Consider the following 19,237-nt stretch of genomic DNA (forward strand, 5'->3'; position numbering starts at 1 on the left):
ATAGTAGTTCCCTTTAGTGGAGTGAAGTGGCAAGGAAGGAAGTCTTAGCCACAAAGCCTTACTGGCTGCTACTGGGAATCTGAGAACTTCCGTCTTGAATAGGTCAGCTTTGGGTGGTTGCCAGTATCCAATACAGTTAGTGATTTATTCTTCTCAAAGCAGCAACAGTTTTTCCCTGCAAGTACTAGGTTTTTAGAATAAATTGGTTAAAAATCAAGGATAACATTTATGGATGATTTCTTTCAAATTTTGTGCACAGTTCAACATTGTGATTAACAATACACTAATGAATTGTATTATGAACTGTTTATTCTAACTCTGCTTGGCTAGCATCGTGTTTCATCACAGAATATTTCAATATGCTCTGCCTTCTAAAACAGTCACATGCTAGCATGTGGGCTAATTTTTGCAGAATACATTGTTTGCTTTCATCAACAACATAAGAAAAATTTACCATGACTAGATTGATATTTAATTTAGACATTTCTAATTTCATAGAGCAGGTCTCTGCACTTTGTAGGATTTCAACATAACCTGCAGAAGACATCTTACTCCCTTACCATGATTATTTTTAAGTTTGGAATAAAGGATGAGTATATTCTCATCTATTTTTAAAGGCTGTGCTCAGACCTTATATGTAGCCATGACTGTCTTTGAACTCATGACACTCCTTACTGCATCTTCTAAATGCTGGAAATGCAAGCAAGAACAACCATACTTGATGGTCTTGTGATATTCTAAATTTTGACTCTTTTTAGACATTTCTATTATTCAGCCTAACCAATAATTTATTGTGTCATTTTAAAAAATGTTTTGACTCAGAATGATATAACACTGTATAAGTGAACAGGAAAATTGAATTTTATCTGAGAGGGTACTGACTTCTAAGTCTTTGTGTCTCTGTGTCCCACTGTCCCTCTGTCCTTCTGTCTTTCTCCGTGTCTCTGTTTCTGTCTCTCTCAACAGGGTTCTGGCCTGTGACCCAGGCTGGCCTCAGAGTTCTGACCCTCCTCTTACCTGATTGCCATGATTACAGTCATGCACTACCTCTTGTGGTCACCATTTTCCTCAAATTGAACAAATTAAATCTGAGGTTTAAGCTTCTGAAGAAAATATATTTAAAACGAAACAAAGCATTTTATGAAAATAACAGGTTGGGAAAAAATTCATACAAGAGCCTTATGAATGCATTGGTTTGGCCAATGTGTGATACAATTATCACACATTTTCTATGAATATTGGTTTGAATAAATCTGTATTTATGTAAAAGACTATAAGTCATTACTGGTAAAGTTGTGTTAATGAAATATCTAGAAAATAAGAAAGTGAGTTAATCTGATTGGATGACATATCTGTTTCAATCTAGTTAGTAGATATTTAGGAGGCCCTGATTAGTTTGCAGTTGATTGATAGCAAATGATTTTTATCTCAGACTTAAAGGTTAACACTGTCATTAATGACTTCACCATTCTCTTTCTTCCTTTACATCACAAAGATCTTATTACTGTAACAGTATACCTGATAATTAACTTAAGAATTAAATAGGCTTTGGGTTACAGTTAGGAAGGTTTCTTTTGACATCATGGCCTTGTGTCTGTGGGAGTCAGCACATCATGGCAGGGATTGCATGATGGAGCCATGCCATCCACCTCTCGGTAGACATGATGTTGCACAGAAAGGTGAAAGGCTCCTATGCTAGTATCCACTTCAAAGGCCTCAGCTCGTTCCCTCCTCCCAGTTCTCACCTCTCAAGGTTTCTGCTGCCACTTTTCAATGATGTCATGTGTTCGGGACCAAGATTTTAATCCACCAGCCTTTGGGAGACGTTCAAGATCCAAACTGTTGTGTTTATCGAGCTTAATCTTTCTCCCTAGCACATATTATCACCCAGTTCTCTTTGTTCACATGTATGTGTTTGCTCATTGCATTTACTCAGTAGAACAGAAGCTCAGTGAAGGCAGAGATTCTGTTGTACTAATATTTTTAAGTTTATTTTATTTGTAATTTTATGTGGATGTGTGTATGGAGGGCAGGTTACTCCTGGAATACAAAAGAAAACATTGGATCCCTTGGAATTCGAATTACAGGTGGTTGGGAATTGCCTTAAGTGGGTGCTAGAAACTCAGCCATTTTACAAGGTCAGTGTGGTTTTAACCCCTTGTGTTAAATTTTCTATACTCAGTTCCTAGAAGGTAAAATATGTCTGGTTTTTAGCAGACTCTCAAGAAATTTTGGCTTAATAAATAAATAAATAATAAGTAAGAATAAAGAGATGAGGAGGAAACAGAGAATTGTTGATTTCTTGATGCAACTGACAGTCTACCTGAGATCCTACTGATTATCTAATATAAACGATTTAATTTACAAAGAAACTTAGAAACATTAAAGCTACTTCTTTTTCAGGGAAGTTTCTGCTATTGTAAGTTGTTGAAAGAGATCCTGGGCAGGATAAACATTTGAGTATTGTTTTAGCACTATAAGCACATTCTAAATTTGGATCACCCTTGCTCTGAGTGAGTCCTGTTCTTTGTCTCCTGGTCTCCTTGTCAGCATTTTCATCCTTCCCAGCACACATGTGCCAATTAAAAAGCTCATCTCCTGTTTGGGGCTGAGTCTGGTATGGTTTTTCAGCCAGCCCACATTCACAGTGGAAGATTACTTTCATTCTTGGGGAGGGTGACACGGGCATGAGAGGCTCAGTATTCAGATGAAAGGGCCACTTTGGTATTATTTAACTGTGTTTTGGCAAGACTCTGGTCAGTGTCTGGTTTCTCTTTGGAGCCATTTTGCATTATATTACAGTACTCTGACTGTGCTATGCCAAGGAAATTAAGATCAGCTGGAACACTCAGTTGGTCATTGGCTTGGACTCTTAGGGCACTGGGAACTTGATGACCTCATTTAGGCTGAACCTGCCTTTGTCCCCAAAGCATAAGGGCTCTTTTTACAAAACCACGTCTGCAACTTGGGAAAGATATGAGCAAGGTTCAGAGAAAAATGACTTAATAGTGGAAGATATTTGGGTCAACATTGAGTGTGGAGTGCAGAATACATGCTGACAATTTAATTGAGAAAGATGAAGAGGAGGCACCAAGTCCCTTCAACATGACCTTAGCCACCACGTCCTGTGATCTTGGAGGATCATTTGAAGATTGGTTTGTAAGTGCGTGTGCGTTTGTATATGAGATCAGATGTCGATTCTGGGTGTTTTCCTTAATCCTTCCTATCTTACTGCTTTTGTGATAGAATCTCTTATAGAGCCTAGAGCTTTCTGATTAAACCAGGTTAGGTGGCCATTAAGCCCCAGGAATCTTCCTGTCTCCAATGCTTGGATTTGAGGTGTGTGCTGTTGCTAGCTGCAGCTTTTTTATGTGGGTTCCATGGAGTCAAATTCAGGTCCTGAAACTTTCCTCTCAGGCACTTAGCTAACTGAGCCGTCTCCTCAGCTCTAAAATGCATGGTTTAAAGAAAACTCTCTCTCTCTCTCTCTCTCTCTCTCTCTCTCTCTCTCTCTCTCTCTCTCTCTCTCTCTCTTTCTCTCTCTCTCTCTCTCTTTCTCTCTCTTTTTCTTTTTCTTCTTCTAAGAAATAGGAGAGTGTTACCAATGCACGCCCATTTCTCTATTCTTTCTGGTCCTTTCTTTCTACTTTGAGGGAAAAATTGTTGGAGGTAGGTGAGTGTCATCTTTTCCTTCCATTACTTTATACCTTAATGACAACAAAGAACACTACAACATAATTGACCCTATATAAAGTACAGTGGTGCTGGCAAGATGACTTGTTGGGTAATGAACCTTGCTACCAAGTCTGATGACCTGGGTTCCCAGATGATGGAAAGACAACTGACTTCTACAACTTACATTGTGATCTCTTTGTGCATGTGTGTGTATGTATGAGTACATCCTCCACAAATAGCCCCCCTATAATAAATAAATAAACAAATATAATATTTTAAAAAAGAAGTACATTGTATGTATATTTTCTACCTTCTATTTTTCACTTGAGATTTTTATTAATCCATATTAATGATTGTATAACTGGTCTATTTGCATTGCACACACCCTCATTTATTGCTTCTGTACCTTAGGCAACGCAAAATGTGCAGGGGTTTCTTTTCTTTCCATTCTCAGAAACGGGACTGTTGGACTGTGAGGTCAGTGCATCGCTCGGTATTTACTAGATTCTTCCATGTTGCTATCCTCAGTAGCTGTGACAACCAGCACTCTATGTGTCTCTGTTTTTGTCCTTTCTTTTCTTTTTTTTTTTTAAACATTTTTTTTAAGATTTATTTATTTATTATATGTAAGTACACTGTAGCTGTCTTCAGACACTCCAGAAGAGGGCGCCAGATCTTGTTACGGATGGTTGTGAGCCACCATGTGGTTGCTGGGATTTGAACTCTGGACCTTTGGAAGAGCAGTCGGGTGCTCTTACCCACTGAGCCATCTCACCAGCCCCCTTGTCCTTTCTTTTCAACAGCCGCTGTTTCACAATTTCAGGATTTTTTTTTTCAACCTAGTACATCCAGTGATATGTAACCAATACGTTAACGTGCATTTCCTTGCTTGTTTGTGAAGATTTCAGCCGTTTCTGGTTACTCCTGTCTTCTTTGTGAATTATCTAGGTTTTTCTGTCCTGTCGTTTTTCTTTTCAGAATGATTGGTGAGAGTCACTCATAGCACCTTAGTGGTACACCCTGTTGACAAGTGTAACCATTATGATGGCCTTTTCTCAGTAATTGTGATTTGGCTGAAATGGGCTTACATCACAGTGTCTCTTAGGATATGGAATGCTGCCCACTTTTGTACTTTTGTGTTGTCTTACCCGAGAACATTAAATTTCTATATCATAAATGTATTTTCATCTAGCCATGCTAACATTTGAGTTAGCATGCAAAGGCCTTTAACACATCATTATTCATTTGTTATTTTTCAAAAGAGTACCCTCTCATACTAGCATTACCATACCATATATTAAAGTAATTTGCCTCTCATCTTTTCCCAGAGCTTTGAAAATGTTCTTTTATCATGACCACGTTTCCTTATAGAAATAATAAGTTTGAAAGCAACTCCAGCTATAACATTTCTTTCTTAGAACCATTTCATGGATCCTTCATCTCTGTCCACATACTGGTGTCAGTGAGGTCCCTGAGATGCTATGTGGTTGACCCCATTCTCTAATTCTGTTACTTAGTTCTCTTCTTTGTGTATTTTCTATGTTTTTCTATCATGTCATTTTTTCCCCTTATTTATATCGCATGCTTTGACCACACCGAACATCTTTAGTTTCCTACTGCACAACTTTTCTGATAAAATAAATAAATTCAACCACACCTTGACACATTGGGCAAGGGTCAAGGCTTCTCAGGAAGTTGATGCTTTGCCTTCCTGTGTCCCTCTACTCCTTAATCTTTAAGTAGCTACTTTGAAGTGCATATCTTTGAAGTGTCAGCTCAGAGTTTTCTCTTTTCTTGATAGACTATTCTGAGCGGCTGTGTTTGGAGACAATCTACCTGGTAAATTTCACAGCACTATCATTCTATTTACTTACCACTATCCCATGATCTGGGAAGCATTCCCAGGTTACAGGAGTCATGTTTGCCTTTGACATCAATGCATTTCTGTACACTAACATTGTACCTGGATGGACAGTCTAGGTTCTCTGTAAATACTTGTTGAATAAGCAGGAGGTTCATAAAACTCAACTGTGAGTAGGATTCATTCCAAGACATCTAATAGAAGGGAATGTGTATGTGTATGTGTGTGTGTGTGTGTGTGTGTGTGTATGCATGTATGTGGAACACATATTGAACTGTCCAGAAGACAGTCTCAGATGTTGTTCTTCTGAATAGCCATGGATGTCCACCTTGTTTCTTAAGGCAGGGCCTCTCATTGGGATCTGAGTCTCTCTGATTCAGGTGGGCGTGCTGGCCTGTGAACCTCGGGGATTTGTTTATTATTACCCCATGACACCATTGCTAGGATTACAAGTAAGCATCTCCCCACACTGGGCTTTTTGTTTGTTGTTGTTGTTTATGTGGGCTCTGGGAATCAAATGCCAGTCTTTATGCATGCCGGCTTTATTGACTTTATTCACTGGGTTAAGTCCCTCGCTTCTCACCGTGGTATTTTTCCTGTGAAGTATGTATAGTGCTTTTAAGAAACATAAAAAAAAAAAAAAAACCAACATTCGTTTTGTTTTTGTTTCTGACAAAAATGTGAGAAACCTTTCACATTATTTTGCACTGTGTAGGGTTTTGAATGATTTTTTTTTTTCAGGACCAGAAGAGACACTGAATCATTTTCAGGTCAGGGTGTACTCTTATTGAATGAGAAGCTGTGCTCTGGATTATTAAATTAAGCTTCATTAACAGATAATAGTCTGAGATTTAAGTCAGGAAAACATCCTACTCGGTGCCCTAGAGAACCACTAACAAAATAGGAAAGTAGAGAGGACAGAGGCCCCTGGACAGAGCCAGGGCACCTTCAGAGAGAGCGATAATCTAGCAAGGGAGCAGTCCTGCCAATCTATGGTAGCTTTAACCAGCCACAGACAGAATAAGTGCAGGTGTATAGTTAGGACTGCAGATAAATACTGTTGTTAAAAGCGTAGAAATTAAGAAGTTATTCAGGTACTTAGAAGTTAAACTGAATTCCATTTCGAGAAGGATTTGACAGTCCTTTACTTACCAATACCACCAGTCTTCGACAGGTTATTTTATATGTGATGCTTCGTGGTGGCAGTTACAAGCACCTGCCTAGAGCCTTTGAGGAGAAGTGTACATCCTCACAGAACGTCCTGGAGAATCGGTGTCTGTAGGCTGAGGCACTAGGAGCTTGAAGAAGGACCTGCCAAAAGAGCCCTCTGTTTCTGATGCAACCTGCCTTAGTCCACCTTTGAAGAGATCTTGCTGCAACTCCAGCGCAGGTTTGGAAGAACAGCCCTTCCCTTCCTAGAAGCAATGGACAGTCTACTCTCCTCACTGGAAGAAGTGTTTTGTATTTATAGTATACTGGCTGAATAGTCTGTAAGTTTTGATGGATAACTCTTGTCTAAACCTCTTTACCCCATCTCAAACTGATTAGCTTTTCCTTGGATTTTAAATGAGATCACCTGTAAAATTAAAGTGTATTTCCTCTTAGATAAGGAACTTGTTTGGCTTATGCGAGTTTTCTTTTTCCTTTTTTTCCAATCCTGCTGAGTGGCTGTTGAACAAAAGGGGGCGCTGTGTGAATATCCTTTGACCTGGGTAGTTCCAGACACAAACAACAGAGGAGGCAGGCTTTAAATGACACAGGGCGTCTACTGTCTGATTTCATTTCATTTTTTCCATTGTAAACTTTTTTTTTTCTTTTTGGTTTTTTGAGACCTGAAAAGGATTTCCGAGTTTGAGGCCAGCCTGGTGTACAAAGTGAGTTCCAGGATAGCCAGGGCTATATAGAGAAACCTTGTCTTGAAAAACCAAAACCAACCAACCAACCAAACAAACAAACCAATACAAAAAATAAATAAAAAATTTAATGCTCTATTTTATATAACATCATTCCATATATGCTTTAAAAGATTAATTCTCTGTTAATTATAATGAGATAAAAGCCTTGAGCTAAGCAGATTGTAAAATGAAAACCATTTTTAGTTATTCTCTGTTTGAACTGTGAACTTTTTAGTTCACAGTGTTTTGGATGAAGACGGGCTGCTCCATCTTTATTTATTGTCTTTCCAGTTGCAGCGAAACATTGGACAGAGTAGCAAATGTCACTGTTGGTATCACCATTTAGAGTCAGGCTTTGGTGGGCTACCGATGATGATTAGGGACCCTTTGTTAAACCTCCCATTGTGAAGAGGAGCCTCCATCTCTGTTGGAGGCTTGGAGGACTATTTAATCAACAGTGTGACCCAGTGGAAGTACCAGTGTGAGTTTCTGGTGTGAAGCTGTGGGAGGCTGACATCTTTCTCTTCTGCTCTTTGGAACAGCCTCTGGACCTTTGAGCTACCTTAGCTGAGCTTGCCTACATCACATGCTCCATGCTGGAGAGTCCATAAGTCCATTAACTTTCCCTGCCATAGCCGGAAAGGGAGAGTGGAGGGACAGACATGGCTTAGGAATACCTAAAGAGCAACTGCCATGTCAGGAAGAACTTTGCTAGTCTTAGACGGGTCACCAAACAGAATTTCTCATAGGCATAAGCAACCCAGTCATTTTGTGTGTCTTATAAGCTGTCATAGAAAGAAACCTTCCAGTATTTGTCTTATTTGACATTCAGCTAAACAAGAGCAATACACACAAATAGTGTATGCTCGTGGTATATGCACTGATGCTTAGGCAATTGCAGGCTCCTGTGCAATTTATATTCTGGACGTCCCTATGAAAACTTTGCATGTCCTTTCCCATAGAAGCCTTGATTTGGAATCAGATTTAGCAACAGTTATACTTAAATTATGGCACTAACCATTATGAACTGTCTTTATCAGTTCTGAACTGTATCCTGGTATCGAAGTACCATGTCCAGCAGCAGGAAGGAATGTTCTTCATGTTCTGTGTGGAGACATGTGCTCTACTACTTCATGATGAAGGAAAACAGCATCATTGTTCAGATCTTCCGCATGATTAAAACCATTGGTTCAAGTAAGCCCTTGGCACATGTCTCTCTTGTCTTGTTTTCAGACTTGTAAGGACTCTTTTTCATACATTTCCTGGGTCCATCCACTAATGCTTCCTTCCTTCCTTCCTTCCTTCCTTCCTTCCTTCCTTCCTTCCTTCCTTCCTTCCTTCCTTCCTTCCTCCCTCCCTCCCTCCCTCCCTCCCTCCCTCCCTCCCTCCCTCCCTCCCTCTCTCTCTCTCTCTCTCTCTCTCTCTCTCTCTCTCTCTCCCTCCTTTCCTGTCTTTTCTTCTTTCTAAGGGAAAAAGAATGAAGGTTATCACCTTCGATATTGCTGTTTTTAGAGGGAAAACTCATTTTGTTTTCTTTCTTCATTTTATTCTTTTCTTTATTTCTTTTCCTCCCCCTTCTTGTCTCTTTCACCTCCTCTCTTCTCATCCTCCCCTCTTCTCTAACCCTTTTCCTTTCTTCCTACCTTCCTTTCATCTCTTCCTTCTTCTTCTTTTTACCCTTTCTTCCATCATTTCCATTCACTATCTGTTTTTCTTTTAAAGCAATCTAGTTTCTTATATGCCTTGAGAATCGTTGGCTGATACAGTCAGTTATATTCCTTGATTTTAGATTTAGGGATTGTGAGTGGTATCATTATATATCTTCATTTCTTATGACAAATAATTTAAGGACTAAGGCAAAAATACTTAGTCTTTCTGTCTCTCTTGCACACGCTCTGTGTGTGTGTGTGTGTGTGTGTGTGTGTACTATTGAGGCTGGATCATAGGATCTTTCTCATGCTCATTCTGCTGCTGGTTTGTACCTAGCCCACAGTTTAAACAGACTCTATATATTTTACTAGATTGCAAACTTATAAGAAGAGGTGTTCCATGTAATTTTTTAAATATATTTTATTACGTATTTCCCTCAATTACATTTCCAATGCTATCCCCAAAGTCCCCCATACCTTTCCCCCTCTCCCCCATTTCCCTACCCACCCATTCCCATTTTTTTTTTTTTGGCCCTGGTGTTCCCCTGTACTGGGGCATATAAAGTTTGTGTGTCCAATGGGCCTCTCTTTCCAGTGATGGCCGACTAGGCCATCTTTTGATACATATGCAGCTAGAGTCAAGAGCTCTGGGGTACTGGTTAGTTCATAATGTTGTACCACCTATAGGGTGGTTGCAGGTCCACCATATAGGTTGCAGGTCCCTTTAGCTCCTTGGGTACTTTCTCCAGCTCCTCCATTGGGAGCCCTGTGATCCATCCAATAGCTGACTGTGAGCATCAACTTCTGTGTTTGCTAGGCCCTGGCATAGTCTCACAAGAGACAGCTATATCAGGGTTCTTTCAGCAAAATCTTACTAGTGTATGCAATGGTGTCAGCGTTTGGAAGCTGATTATGGGATGGATCCCTGGGTACGGCAGTCTCTAGATGGTCCATCCTTTCGTCACAGCTCCAATCTTTGTTTCTGTAACTCCTTCCATGGATGTTTTGTTCCCAATTCTAAGAAGGGGTACAGTGACCCCACTTTGGTCTTAATTCTTCTTGAGTTTCATGTGCTTAGCAGATTGTATTATATATCTTGGGTATCCTAAGTTTTGGGCTAATATCCACTTATCAGTGAGTACATATTGTGTGAGTTCCTTTGTGATTGTGTTACCTCACTCAGGATGATGCCCTCCAGGTTCATCCATTTGCCTAGGAATTTCATAAATTCATTCTTTTTAATAGCTGAGTAGTACTCCATTGTATAAATGTACCACATTTTCTGTATACATTCCTCTGTTGAGGGGCATCTGGGTTCTTTCCAGCTTCTGGCTATTATAAATAAGGCTGCTATGAACATAGTGGAGCATGTGTCCTTCTTACCGGTTGGAACATCTTCTGGATATATGCCCAGGAGAGGTATTGCTGGATCCTCTGGTATTTCTATGTCCAATTTTCTAAGGAACCGCCAGACTGATTTCCAGAGTGGTTGTACAAGCTTGCAATCCCACCAACAATGGAGGAGTGTTTCTCTTTCTCCACATCCTCGCCAGCATCTGCTGTCACCTGAATTTTTGATCTTAGCCATTCTGACTGGTGTGAGGTGGAATCTCAGGGTTGTTTTGATTTGCATTTCCCTAATGATTAAGGATGTTGAACATTTTTTTCAGGTGCTTCTCAGCCATTCGGTATTCCTCAGGTGAGAATTCTTTGTTCAGTTCTGAGCCCCATTTTTTAATGGGGTTATTTGATTTTCTGGAGTCCACCTTCTTGAGTTCTTTATATATATTGGATATTAGTCCCCTATCTGATTTAGGATAGGTAAAGATCCTTTCGCAATCTGTTGGTGGTCTTTTTGTCTTATTGACGGTGTCTTTTGCCTTGCAGAAGCTTTGAAGTTTCATGAGGTCCCATTTGTCAATTCTTGATCTTATCGTGCAAGCCATTGCTGTTCTGTTCAGGAATTTTTCCCCTGTGCCCATATCTTCAAGGCTTTTCCCCACTTTCTCCTCTATAAGTTTCAGTGTCTCTGGTTTTATGTGAAGTTCCTTGATCCATTTAGATTTGACCTTAGTACAAGGAGATAGGAATGGATTGATTCACATTCTTCTTTTTTTTTTTTTTTTTTTTTTTTGGTTTTTTGAGACAGGGTTTCTCTGTATAGCCCTGGCTGTCCTGGAACTCACTTTGTAGACCAGGCTGGCCTCAAACTCAGAAATCTGCCTGCCTCTGCCTCCCGAGTGCTGGGAGATTCACATTCTTCTACATGATAACAACCAGTTGTGCCAGCACCATTTGTTGAAAATGCTGTCTTTTTTCCACTGGATGGTTTTAGCTCCCTTGTTGAAGATCAAGTGACCGTAGCTGTGTGGGTTCATTTCTGGGTCTTCAATTCTATTCCATTGGTCTACTTGTCTGTCACTGTACCAGTACCATGCAGTTTTTTTTTTTATCACAATTGCTCTGTAGTAAAGCTTTAGGCCAGGCATGGTTATTCCACCAGAGGTTCTTTTATCCTTGAGAAGAGTTTTTGCTATCTTAGGTTTTTTGTTATTCCAGATGAATTTGCAGATTGCTCTTTCTAATTCGTTGAAGAATTGAGTTGGAATTTTGATGGGGATTGCATTGAATCTGTAGATTGCTTTTGGCAAGATAGCCATTTTTACAATGTTGATCCTGCCAATCCATGAGAATGGGAGATCTTTCCATCTTCTGAGAACTTCTTTCATTTCTTTCTTCAGAGACTTGAAGTTTTTATCATACAGATCTTTCACTTCCTTAGTTAGATTCACGCCAAGATATTTTATATTATTTGTGACTATTGAGAAGGGTGTTTTTTCCCTAATTTCTTTCTCAGCCTGTTTATTCTTTGTGTAGAGAAAGGCCATTGACTTGTTTGAGTTAATTTTATATCCAGCTACTTCACTGAAGCTGTTTATCAGGTTTAGGAGTTCTCTGGTGGAAGTTTTAGGGTCACTTATATATACTATCATATCATCTGCAAAAAGTGATATTTTGACTTCATCTTTTCCAATTTGTATCCCCTTGATCTCCTTTTGTTGTCAAATTGCTCTGGCTTGGACTTCAAGTACAATGTTGAATAGGTATGGAGAAAGTGGAGAGCCTTGTCTAGTCCCTGATTTTAGAGGGATTGCTTCAAGCTTCTTACCATTTACTTTGATGTTGGCTACTGGTTTGCTGTATATTGCTTTTATCATGGTTATGTATGGGCCTTGGATTCCTGATCTTTCCAAGACTTTTATCATGGATGGGTGTTGGATATTGTTGAATGCTTTTTCCGCATCTAACGAGATGATCATGTGGTTTTTGTCTTTGAGTTTGTTTATATAATGGATTACGTTGATGGATTTCCATATATTAAACCATCCCTGCATCCCTGGAATAAAACCTACTTGATCAGGATGGATGATTGCTTTAATGTGTTCTTGGATTCGGTTAGCAAGAATTTTATTGAGGATTTTTGCATCTATATTCATAAAGGAAATTGGTCTGAAGTTCTCTATCTTTGTTGGATCTTTCTGTGGTTTAGGTATCAGAGTAATTGTGGCTTCATAGAATGAGTTGGGTAGAGTTCCTTCTACTTCCATTTTGTGGAATAGTTTGTGCAGAACTGGAATTAGATCTTCTTTGAAGGTCTGATAGAACTCTGATTGCTTGCTCCGGCTAGGCTCTAAGACTAGTAGCCGCTTGCCTGCCATCTAGTTAGACCCCATGGCTAGTTAATGCTTTCCGAAGATGCTGGCTATGCTCTGGGAACAGCCACCACCTGTATTCCCAAGTGACCTCCCTGCAGTTGTGCACTTTCTGCTGTCCACCTGAGTTGTTGTGGATAGAAAACACTAGACAATCTTAATATTTTAAAATCAGCCAGATGATACAACTGCTGGGCTCAGAATCTATTGTCCTAAACTCAGCAGCTAACTCTATATTAGAATTCATCTGGAGGCAGAGCCACCACTGGTTCTAATAGCCCCCAGTACTACATGGTGTCTGTCTTTTTCCAAAGCCTGGTTCCAAAAGCCCTTTCGATAACCCATCTCCTCTTCTTCCTCCTGAGACCTGGAAGACCCGCCTCTATATCTAAGCCCAATGATTGGCTTCTACTGTCTTTATTTACCCAATCAAGAGACAATTAGAGAACCTCCACCTACAAAGAGGGACTGCAGTTAATTTGCCATTATAATCACTAATACTTAACAATACTGGGTAGTTACGTGAGCAAAGATTAGAACAAGAACTCCTGTGTGCAACTAACTATACATCTGTGATATGAAATGCATTGGACTGGGCATTGTGTTGACATCTCATAAGCACTTGCAGACTGGCATGTTTCCAGCCTGAGTTTCCAGCCTGAGTGCTGCATGGAGCAAGAACGTGCAAGGTTGGCAGATTAAATTCTGTATTTGGTGCTTCCCTTCACTTTCCCTTTCACTCACCTTGGTTCAAGGATGCTGCTTGGTTCTCTTGTTAGAATGTTCCCAGGCCTTGGAACTGTGAAGTGCTATGGGTTGGAGGTCAATTCACTAATGTCACGGGAAAATGTGACACTAAGCACTCATCAGGATAAGAAGAAGTAAAGGGAGATTTTAAATGTGATTTTGAGCATTAAAGACTCCACATAGGGATCTTTTTCTTCTGATAGTCTAGGTTCTCACACATAAGTAGCAGATAGGCAGCTCAGTCTTGATGTGGGTCCCGAACACATTGAGTGGGGGCTATCCATAAAGCTGTTGCCTGTCTGTTTAATCTTTTCCCCTAACTCCACTTTCTTGTCTGTCCTCAGTAGAATCACCTAGCCCTGAAGGGACTTGATGTGTTGGGGTGGGGGGATAAACAGGGGATGCTCCACCCTCTCAGAGGAGAAGGAGATTGGACTGTAGGAGGGGCTGTAGGAGAGGGGACTGATAGTGATGGGGATGTAATAAATAAAAAGAAAAGAAAAGAAATAAAAAACCATAGTTCTTTCTTCAAGTAGAACAAGGCACAATGTGACAGTTTCAGGTTTTGCTTATAAGATAATGATTGCTGGAAAAGTTCAAGGTAAGTTTTGAATTTGATGTTGCCTTGAGCCTGATTAAAGTGTAAAAATAAGATTCTAAAGAGTCCCAAGTAGAGAATAAATCATTCTACATTGTTATCTTCCTTTGCAGTTATCAGGGATTTTGCTCTAGCCTTTCTAAAGTATTTGCTATTTTTATCTTCTTAGACTAAATATACTTCAAATAATTCAAGTCACCAAGAAGGGAAATGTAGTGATGAGAGAATCCTACATACTAATTTTAGGAGATGTTTAGATTATGCAAGAAAAATATGTGTCAAGGATTATAGTTTTGTTTCCCTTGCTCCCATTTTTAAAGGAGATTTGCATTTTAATGACACGAGTGGTATTCATTACTTTCTTCATATGCTATTTGACTTTGGGATTGCTCATATTTTCATTACTTGGGAGCTAAGTATTTAAAAATACAAAATAACCCTATTGTACTTTGGCATGTGTTTGCTACACATCCAAACAGAGGCTTATGTTCTTTGTGGCACAGCAGAAAATCTTGCCTCTAAGAAAAGCTAATTTGCATTTGTGCACAGAGTCAAATAGAGGACGTTTGAAATCAGAAGTTAATATCTAGGTATAGACAATGCAGCCCATGTTTACCACCCCCCCCCAGACAAATTTCTGTTAGAGTTAGACTCAAGATTCTCCTACATTGCTGCTAATCCATGGTTCAAAAGTCTTATAGAAATGAAGGACTTTTTATCTTCTTACTTTATAGGAAAGGTGCTGCCAATGACTTAACCCTTTTTTCTGTTACATAAGAATTTCATATTTTATCTCTTCTCTTTCCTTCCTCCCTCCCTCCCTCCCTCCCTTCCTTCCTTCCTTCCTTCCTTCTCCAGCTTCCCAAGTTCTGGGATTGTAACTATGCACACGACACCGGACTGGGAATGTTTCAATCAATATATATCTAATGTGTTGTGTGTTGGAAAGTCACTAGAGTTCTTAGAGGTGGAACCTGGGTCTTGGCATCTGGAACAAGCTATGCCTGACCCCTCAATTAGTCAAGGAAAGAGATATATCGTAGTGGAAAGCAGAGAAAGATATATTTAATGTGGCTATATTGGGAAGAATAAATAGAGAGTCCTTCTCTAATACTGTCTTTGTGGCATGATGGTGACTGAAGGCCTTACTTCTTTGACATCTCTCTTTTGATGTGTTCACATCATTTTTCTTCTTGTAACTCCATTGATGTTAAGTGTGCACATATCATTCACTCCTGAACAGTACATTATAATTGTATTGCTTTCATGATGAAAACTTTCTGATTTTTCTAGTGTTAATAGTTACACAGATGTTTTTTCTCTCTCTTTTTCTTTCAACTGATCTCTAAATCCTTCCAAGGAAACTGATTAAACTCAACACAACCTTCTGAGGGGCAGAGTGCAGGCAGTTTGTCAGTTTCTTCTCCATCCCAGACTTTTCCTCAGAGCATACACGCCTCTCTTGCACTCTACCCTCCCCAGAGCTGCTCCCTTTGGCTGTCTGTGTTTATTCTAAGAATCTCTCTTTTCTCCTTTTTTGTGTTAGATCCCCCCACTCCTAGCCCAGGCTCATGAGTTCCTCATTGTTCTCTTTTTGTTTTGGAGTATCTTGCTGAGAGGAAACCAAGAAGTAATTTGTTTTTTCTTTGTTTATTTGAGTGTTTATCAGTTTGAAGTCAGCAATAGCTTTGCTTGAGTCTCTAGAACTGGTCCCCTTTGGAGGCCTCTCCTCTCTCTCTGTCTTTCTCTGTCTCTCTCTCTTTCTGTGTTTGTGTCTGTCTCTGTTTCTGCCACTGTCTTTCTCTCTCTCCCTCTCATTCTTAACATATTGTTATGAGCTCTTTCTTTGGGACCTAGTTATTCCTCTAAGAGCCATCTGTTTATATTGGTATTTGGTGGCTTAGAATGAGATTTTGTTCAAGGATTCATTGTGTTGGGAACTTTATGACCTTTTAAATCTAGAATTTATCTTTCTGTTTTTCTATTTTTTTCTTGTGTTTTTCTGCAGCATATTCCTTCCTCATGTTTTTGTTTTTCTTTTTATTTTGTGAAATTGTGTGGATCCAGTGTTGGGCTGTTTGACTTAATCTTACCATTTTACCCCTTAATCTTTTTCTTTTCTGTTTTGTATGTATTAGTTTTCATTTTACTTTGAGATAAGGTTTTTGTTTTCAGCAATTATGTCTCTAATATGGAAGAAATAATTTTCCTTATTTCTAAGTATTGTCTTTTATTTATATAATCTCTTGTATTATTTCTGCCAACTCTCTCAGGAGACTAGTCATGGTTTCTTTGAAGTTACCTCTGTCACATTTATTAGTTTCAATGTTTCTGCCAGTTACTGTGGTCCTTTTCTTCTCTGGTGGTTATCGAAAAACGTGACTACCTGTTTTGATTGTAAAATGAGGCCATAACATAATGACAAACAGCTTAGATTTGGGGCCAGTATCCCATTACAGAGGCAATAGAGGGTAGACCAGAGTCATAGACTAGGTTGCACTGGAGCACCATGAGTTATTTTGAGAGACCCCCCACTCTCCCCACCCCCACCTAGGTAGAGCCAGATCTTTTACTTCACTGCAGAAGAGAATTTCAAGATGAGCTGGTATGAAGCAGAGTGGGGAGTTTATCAGAAAGTATACAAAATATGTCTACTCAGACTCTCAGAAAGTAGACACTGTGCTAGAGAAGGCAATGGGTTCACAAAATTGGTACAGATATTCTTAAGGATTGACTATTTATCTGTGTAAGGCCTTTGCACATCAACAGCTCCGGGGTTTGAAGAAGGCTGGCTTTCTCTGTGTCTGTTCTCTGAGAATTACAAAACAACTGGTGATGTTGTTGAACAGGGTAGGACCTTTGACTTCTTCTGTTTGATTTTTGAGATGGGGCTTTGTTGTGTCCTCCAGCCACCCCTGGTTCAACATTTTCAGTCTCCTAGGGTTTTTCTATGTAGTCCCGGCTGTCCTGGAACTCACAAAGCTCCTCCACCTGCCTCTGCTTCCTTCCTATGTGTCAAGTTCTGAGATTAAAAATGTGCGTTCCCATGCCTGGTCAAACGTGCTCGGTTTTTGTTTGTTTCGTAATTTTATTTTATGCTATGTATGGGTGCTTTGCCTTTATGTATGTTTAGGTACCATGTACATGCCTGGTGCTCTTGGAGGCTAAAACAGGACTTTAGATTCTCTGAAACTGGAGTTATGGATGGTTGTGAGCTGACCAGTGAGGGCTGGGAATCAAACTCAGGTCTTGAGAAGAACAGCCACGGCACTTAACTTGCTGAGCCATCTCTCAGCCCATGGTACACTTCTTTTATTGGCAAAATAAAGGAAAAAAAAAAAGGGCAGAAAACAGTTGGTGTACCCGGGCCTGGGGTAGAATTATAATTGTTCTTCACTGGAAGATCAAAGCGGGCTAGAGATGGTTCTCTATGGCCTTGTAGCTTTGGAGGGCTTTTTCTATTTATTGGATAATTCATTGCTGTGTTAGAACAGAAGTGGAATACCGTGTGTTAGGATGGCATGGGAGGTAAGTGCAGGAGTCCTTTGTGTTCTTCCTTCATTCCTAGACTTTCTTAGAAATTTAGTGGTAGAAGGGAATTGTAATTGCCAAAGTGTCTAACTACTGGGGTTGGTAGGAATTCTCAATTAAATATATAGAAAGCATTATTATCTTCAAAAAGCTTATATTAGCTCTGAAAACAATTTCTCTGTGTCCATAGCTATTCATTGGGTCAAGAAATCTTGCTGTGTTGACAAACTATGTAATTGACACAGGATTACAGCCATGTATTGCATGCGATTCCACATGCTGTGTAGCTACTTTTTGAAATAAATCAAGTGGAGGTTTGCAAATATGGATGAGAAAGTAGAATTGTGCAGTTTTTTACTAAACCAAAACAATGGAAATAATATTTTTTGTTTATGCAAAGACTGTGACTGGGTCTTGGTTGTAGAACCAAATGCTATCAAAAGCAAGTAAGTGAAATCTTAATACACTAGACACAGCTGGTCCTGTAGTTGACAGCTTGCTATATGCTCTCTCTAGCAGTAACTGAGTGTCAACTTGTGTTACTTGTTTATGTAAAGACAATGATCTGGTTGCTTTCTCTTTTCTAAACTGTTGGACTTGCTTTGTTTTAATGAACTTAAAATTAAAGTCTGTGATTGATTAATTTTTTTTAATGTCAGAAAAAACATATTTGGGTAAAGACAGTCCTACTCAAGCTAATAACTGGAAAAGGGCTTTTGTTCTAGTGGCAGTGTTACAGCCTGGAAATTACCTAATCTGGAACAGGTAATTGAGTTTTAGAGATTACTGAGCAACTTTCAAACTTCTCATGATTAATAGTGATGCCTGGAGAGTATCTGCTTTAGAGAAAACATAGAGTTGTTGAGAGCCAGTTCTGGAGAAGGAGATGAGGGGTCTACTGGAAGAGAAGGTGTTGATGCTGAAGTCCTTCTTGACCTTGTAGAGCTCAGGGAACATGAACATATGTGTGTCGAGAAAAACCAGGACTGCATGTGTGGTCTCTCTCTCCCACCTTTCTGTGTTGAAATCTGTACTCTCTTGTGATGAAGTTAGGACGTGAGGGCTGTGGAAGGTCATTAGGTCAGAAGGTGGAAGGGTAGACTCTTCAAGAATGGAATCAGTGCCCAAGGGAGCAAGCTGAATGAAGACCCAGGAAAAAGATGAAGGCTCTTGTGGGACCTTACTGTGGCAGCATCTTCAGTTTGAATGATTGGCCTTTTGCCTCCAGAACCATGAAAAAAAACATTTTTGCTGTTGATTAGTTGTTTATCTCTGTTTATAATGCAAACTGACTAATGTATATTAAAGAATCATTAGAGAATAACAATATATGTAGACTCTGCTTAATCTTACTGTGAATACGTTATCTAGAATAGGATTTCTGCAAAACATTAATATTGTTGTGATTTGAACAAAATACTTTCTAGCAGGATGGGTTCCTGTAAGTAAAATTTTAATAACCATACATCTCTATGAATAGCAATTAAATACTAATTTTACATTTCAACTCTGTGAATGTATGCCTGGATGATGGAAAGGCTCTGTGTACTGTGAGGAGTATATAGAAA

General features: G+C 39.4%; 1 protein-coding gene across 2 annotated transcripts in view; it reads left to right on the top strand.

The window, feature by feature from the left end:
* Positions 1–19,237, top strand: part of Grb14 (growth factor receptor bound protein 14) — a 117,146-nt gene that overhangs the window by 13,086 nt on the left and 84,823 nt on the right. Inside the window, exon 1 of one of the 2 annotated variants that reach the window (XM_021185092.3) lies at positions 2,742–3,159. The exons of the other annotated variant lie outside the window; for it this stretch is intronic. Coding sequence (XP_021040751.1) covers positions 3,106–3,159 — 54 coding nt within the window. The 5' untranslated portion in view covers positions 2,742–3,105. Of the gene's footprint in view, positions 1–2,741; positions 3,160–19,237 lie in introns of those variants that run through there. 2 annotated transcript variants of the gene reach the window in all.

This window comes from Mus caroli, unplaced genomic scaffold (assembly GCF_978045245.1).
Source record: "Mus caroli unplaced genomic scaffold, Mus_caroli_1 scaffold_2, whole genome shotgun sequence".
Taxonomy (NCBI): Eukaryota; Metazoa; Chordata; class Mammalia; order Rodentia; family Muridae; genus Mus; species Mus caroli.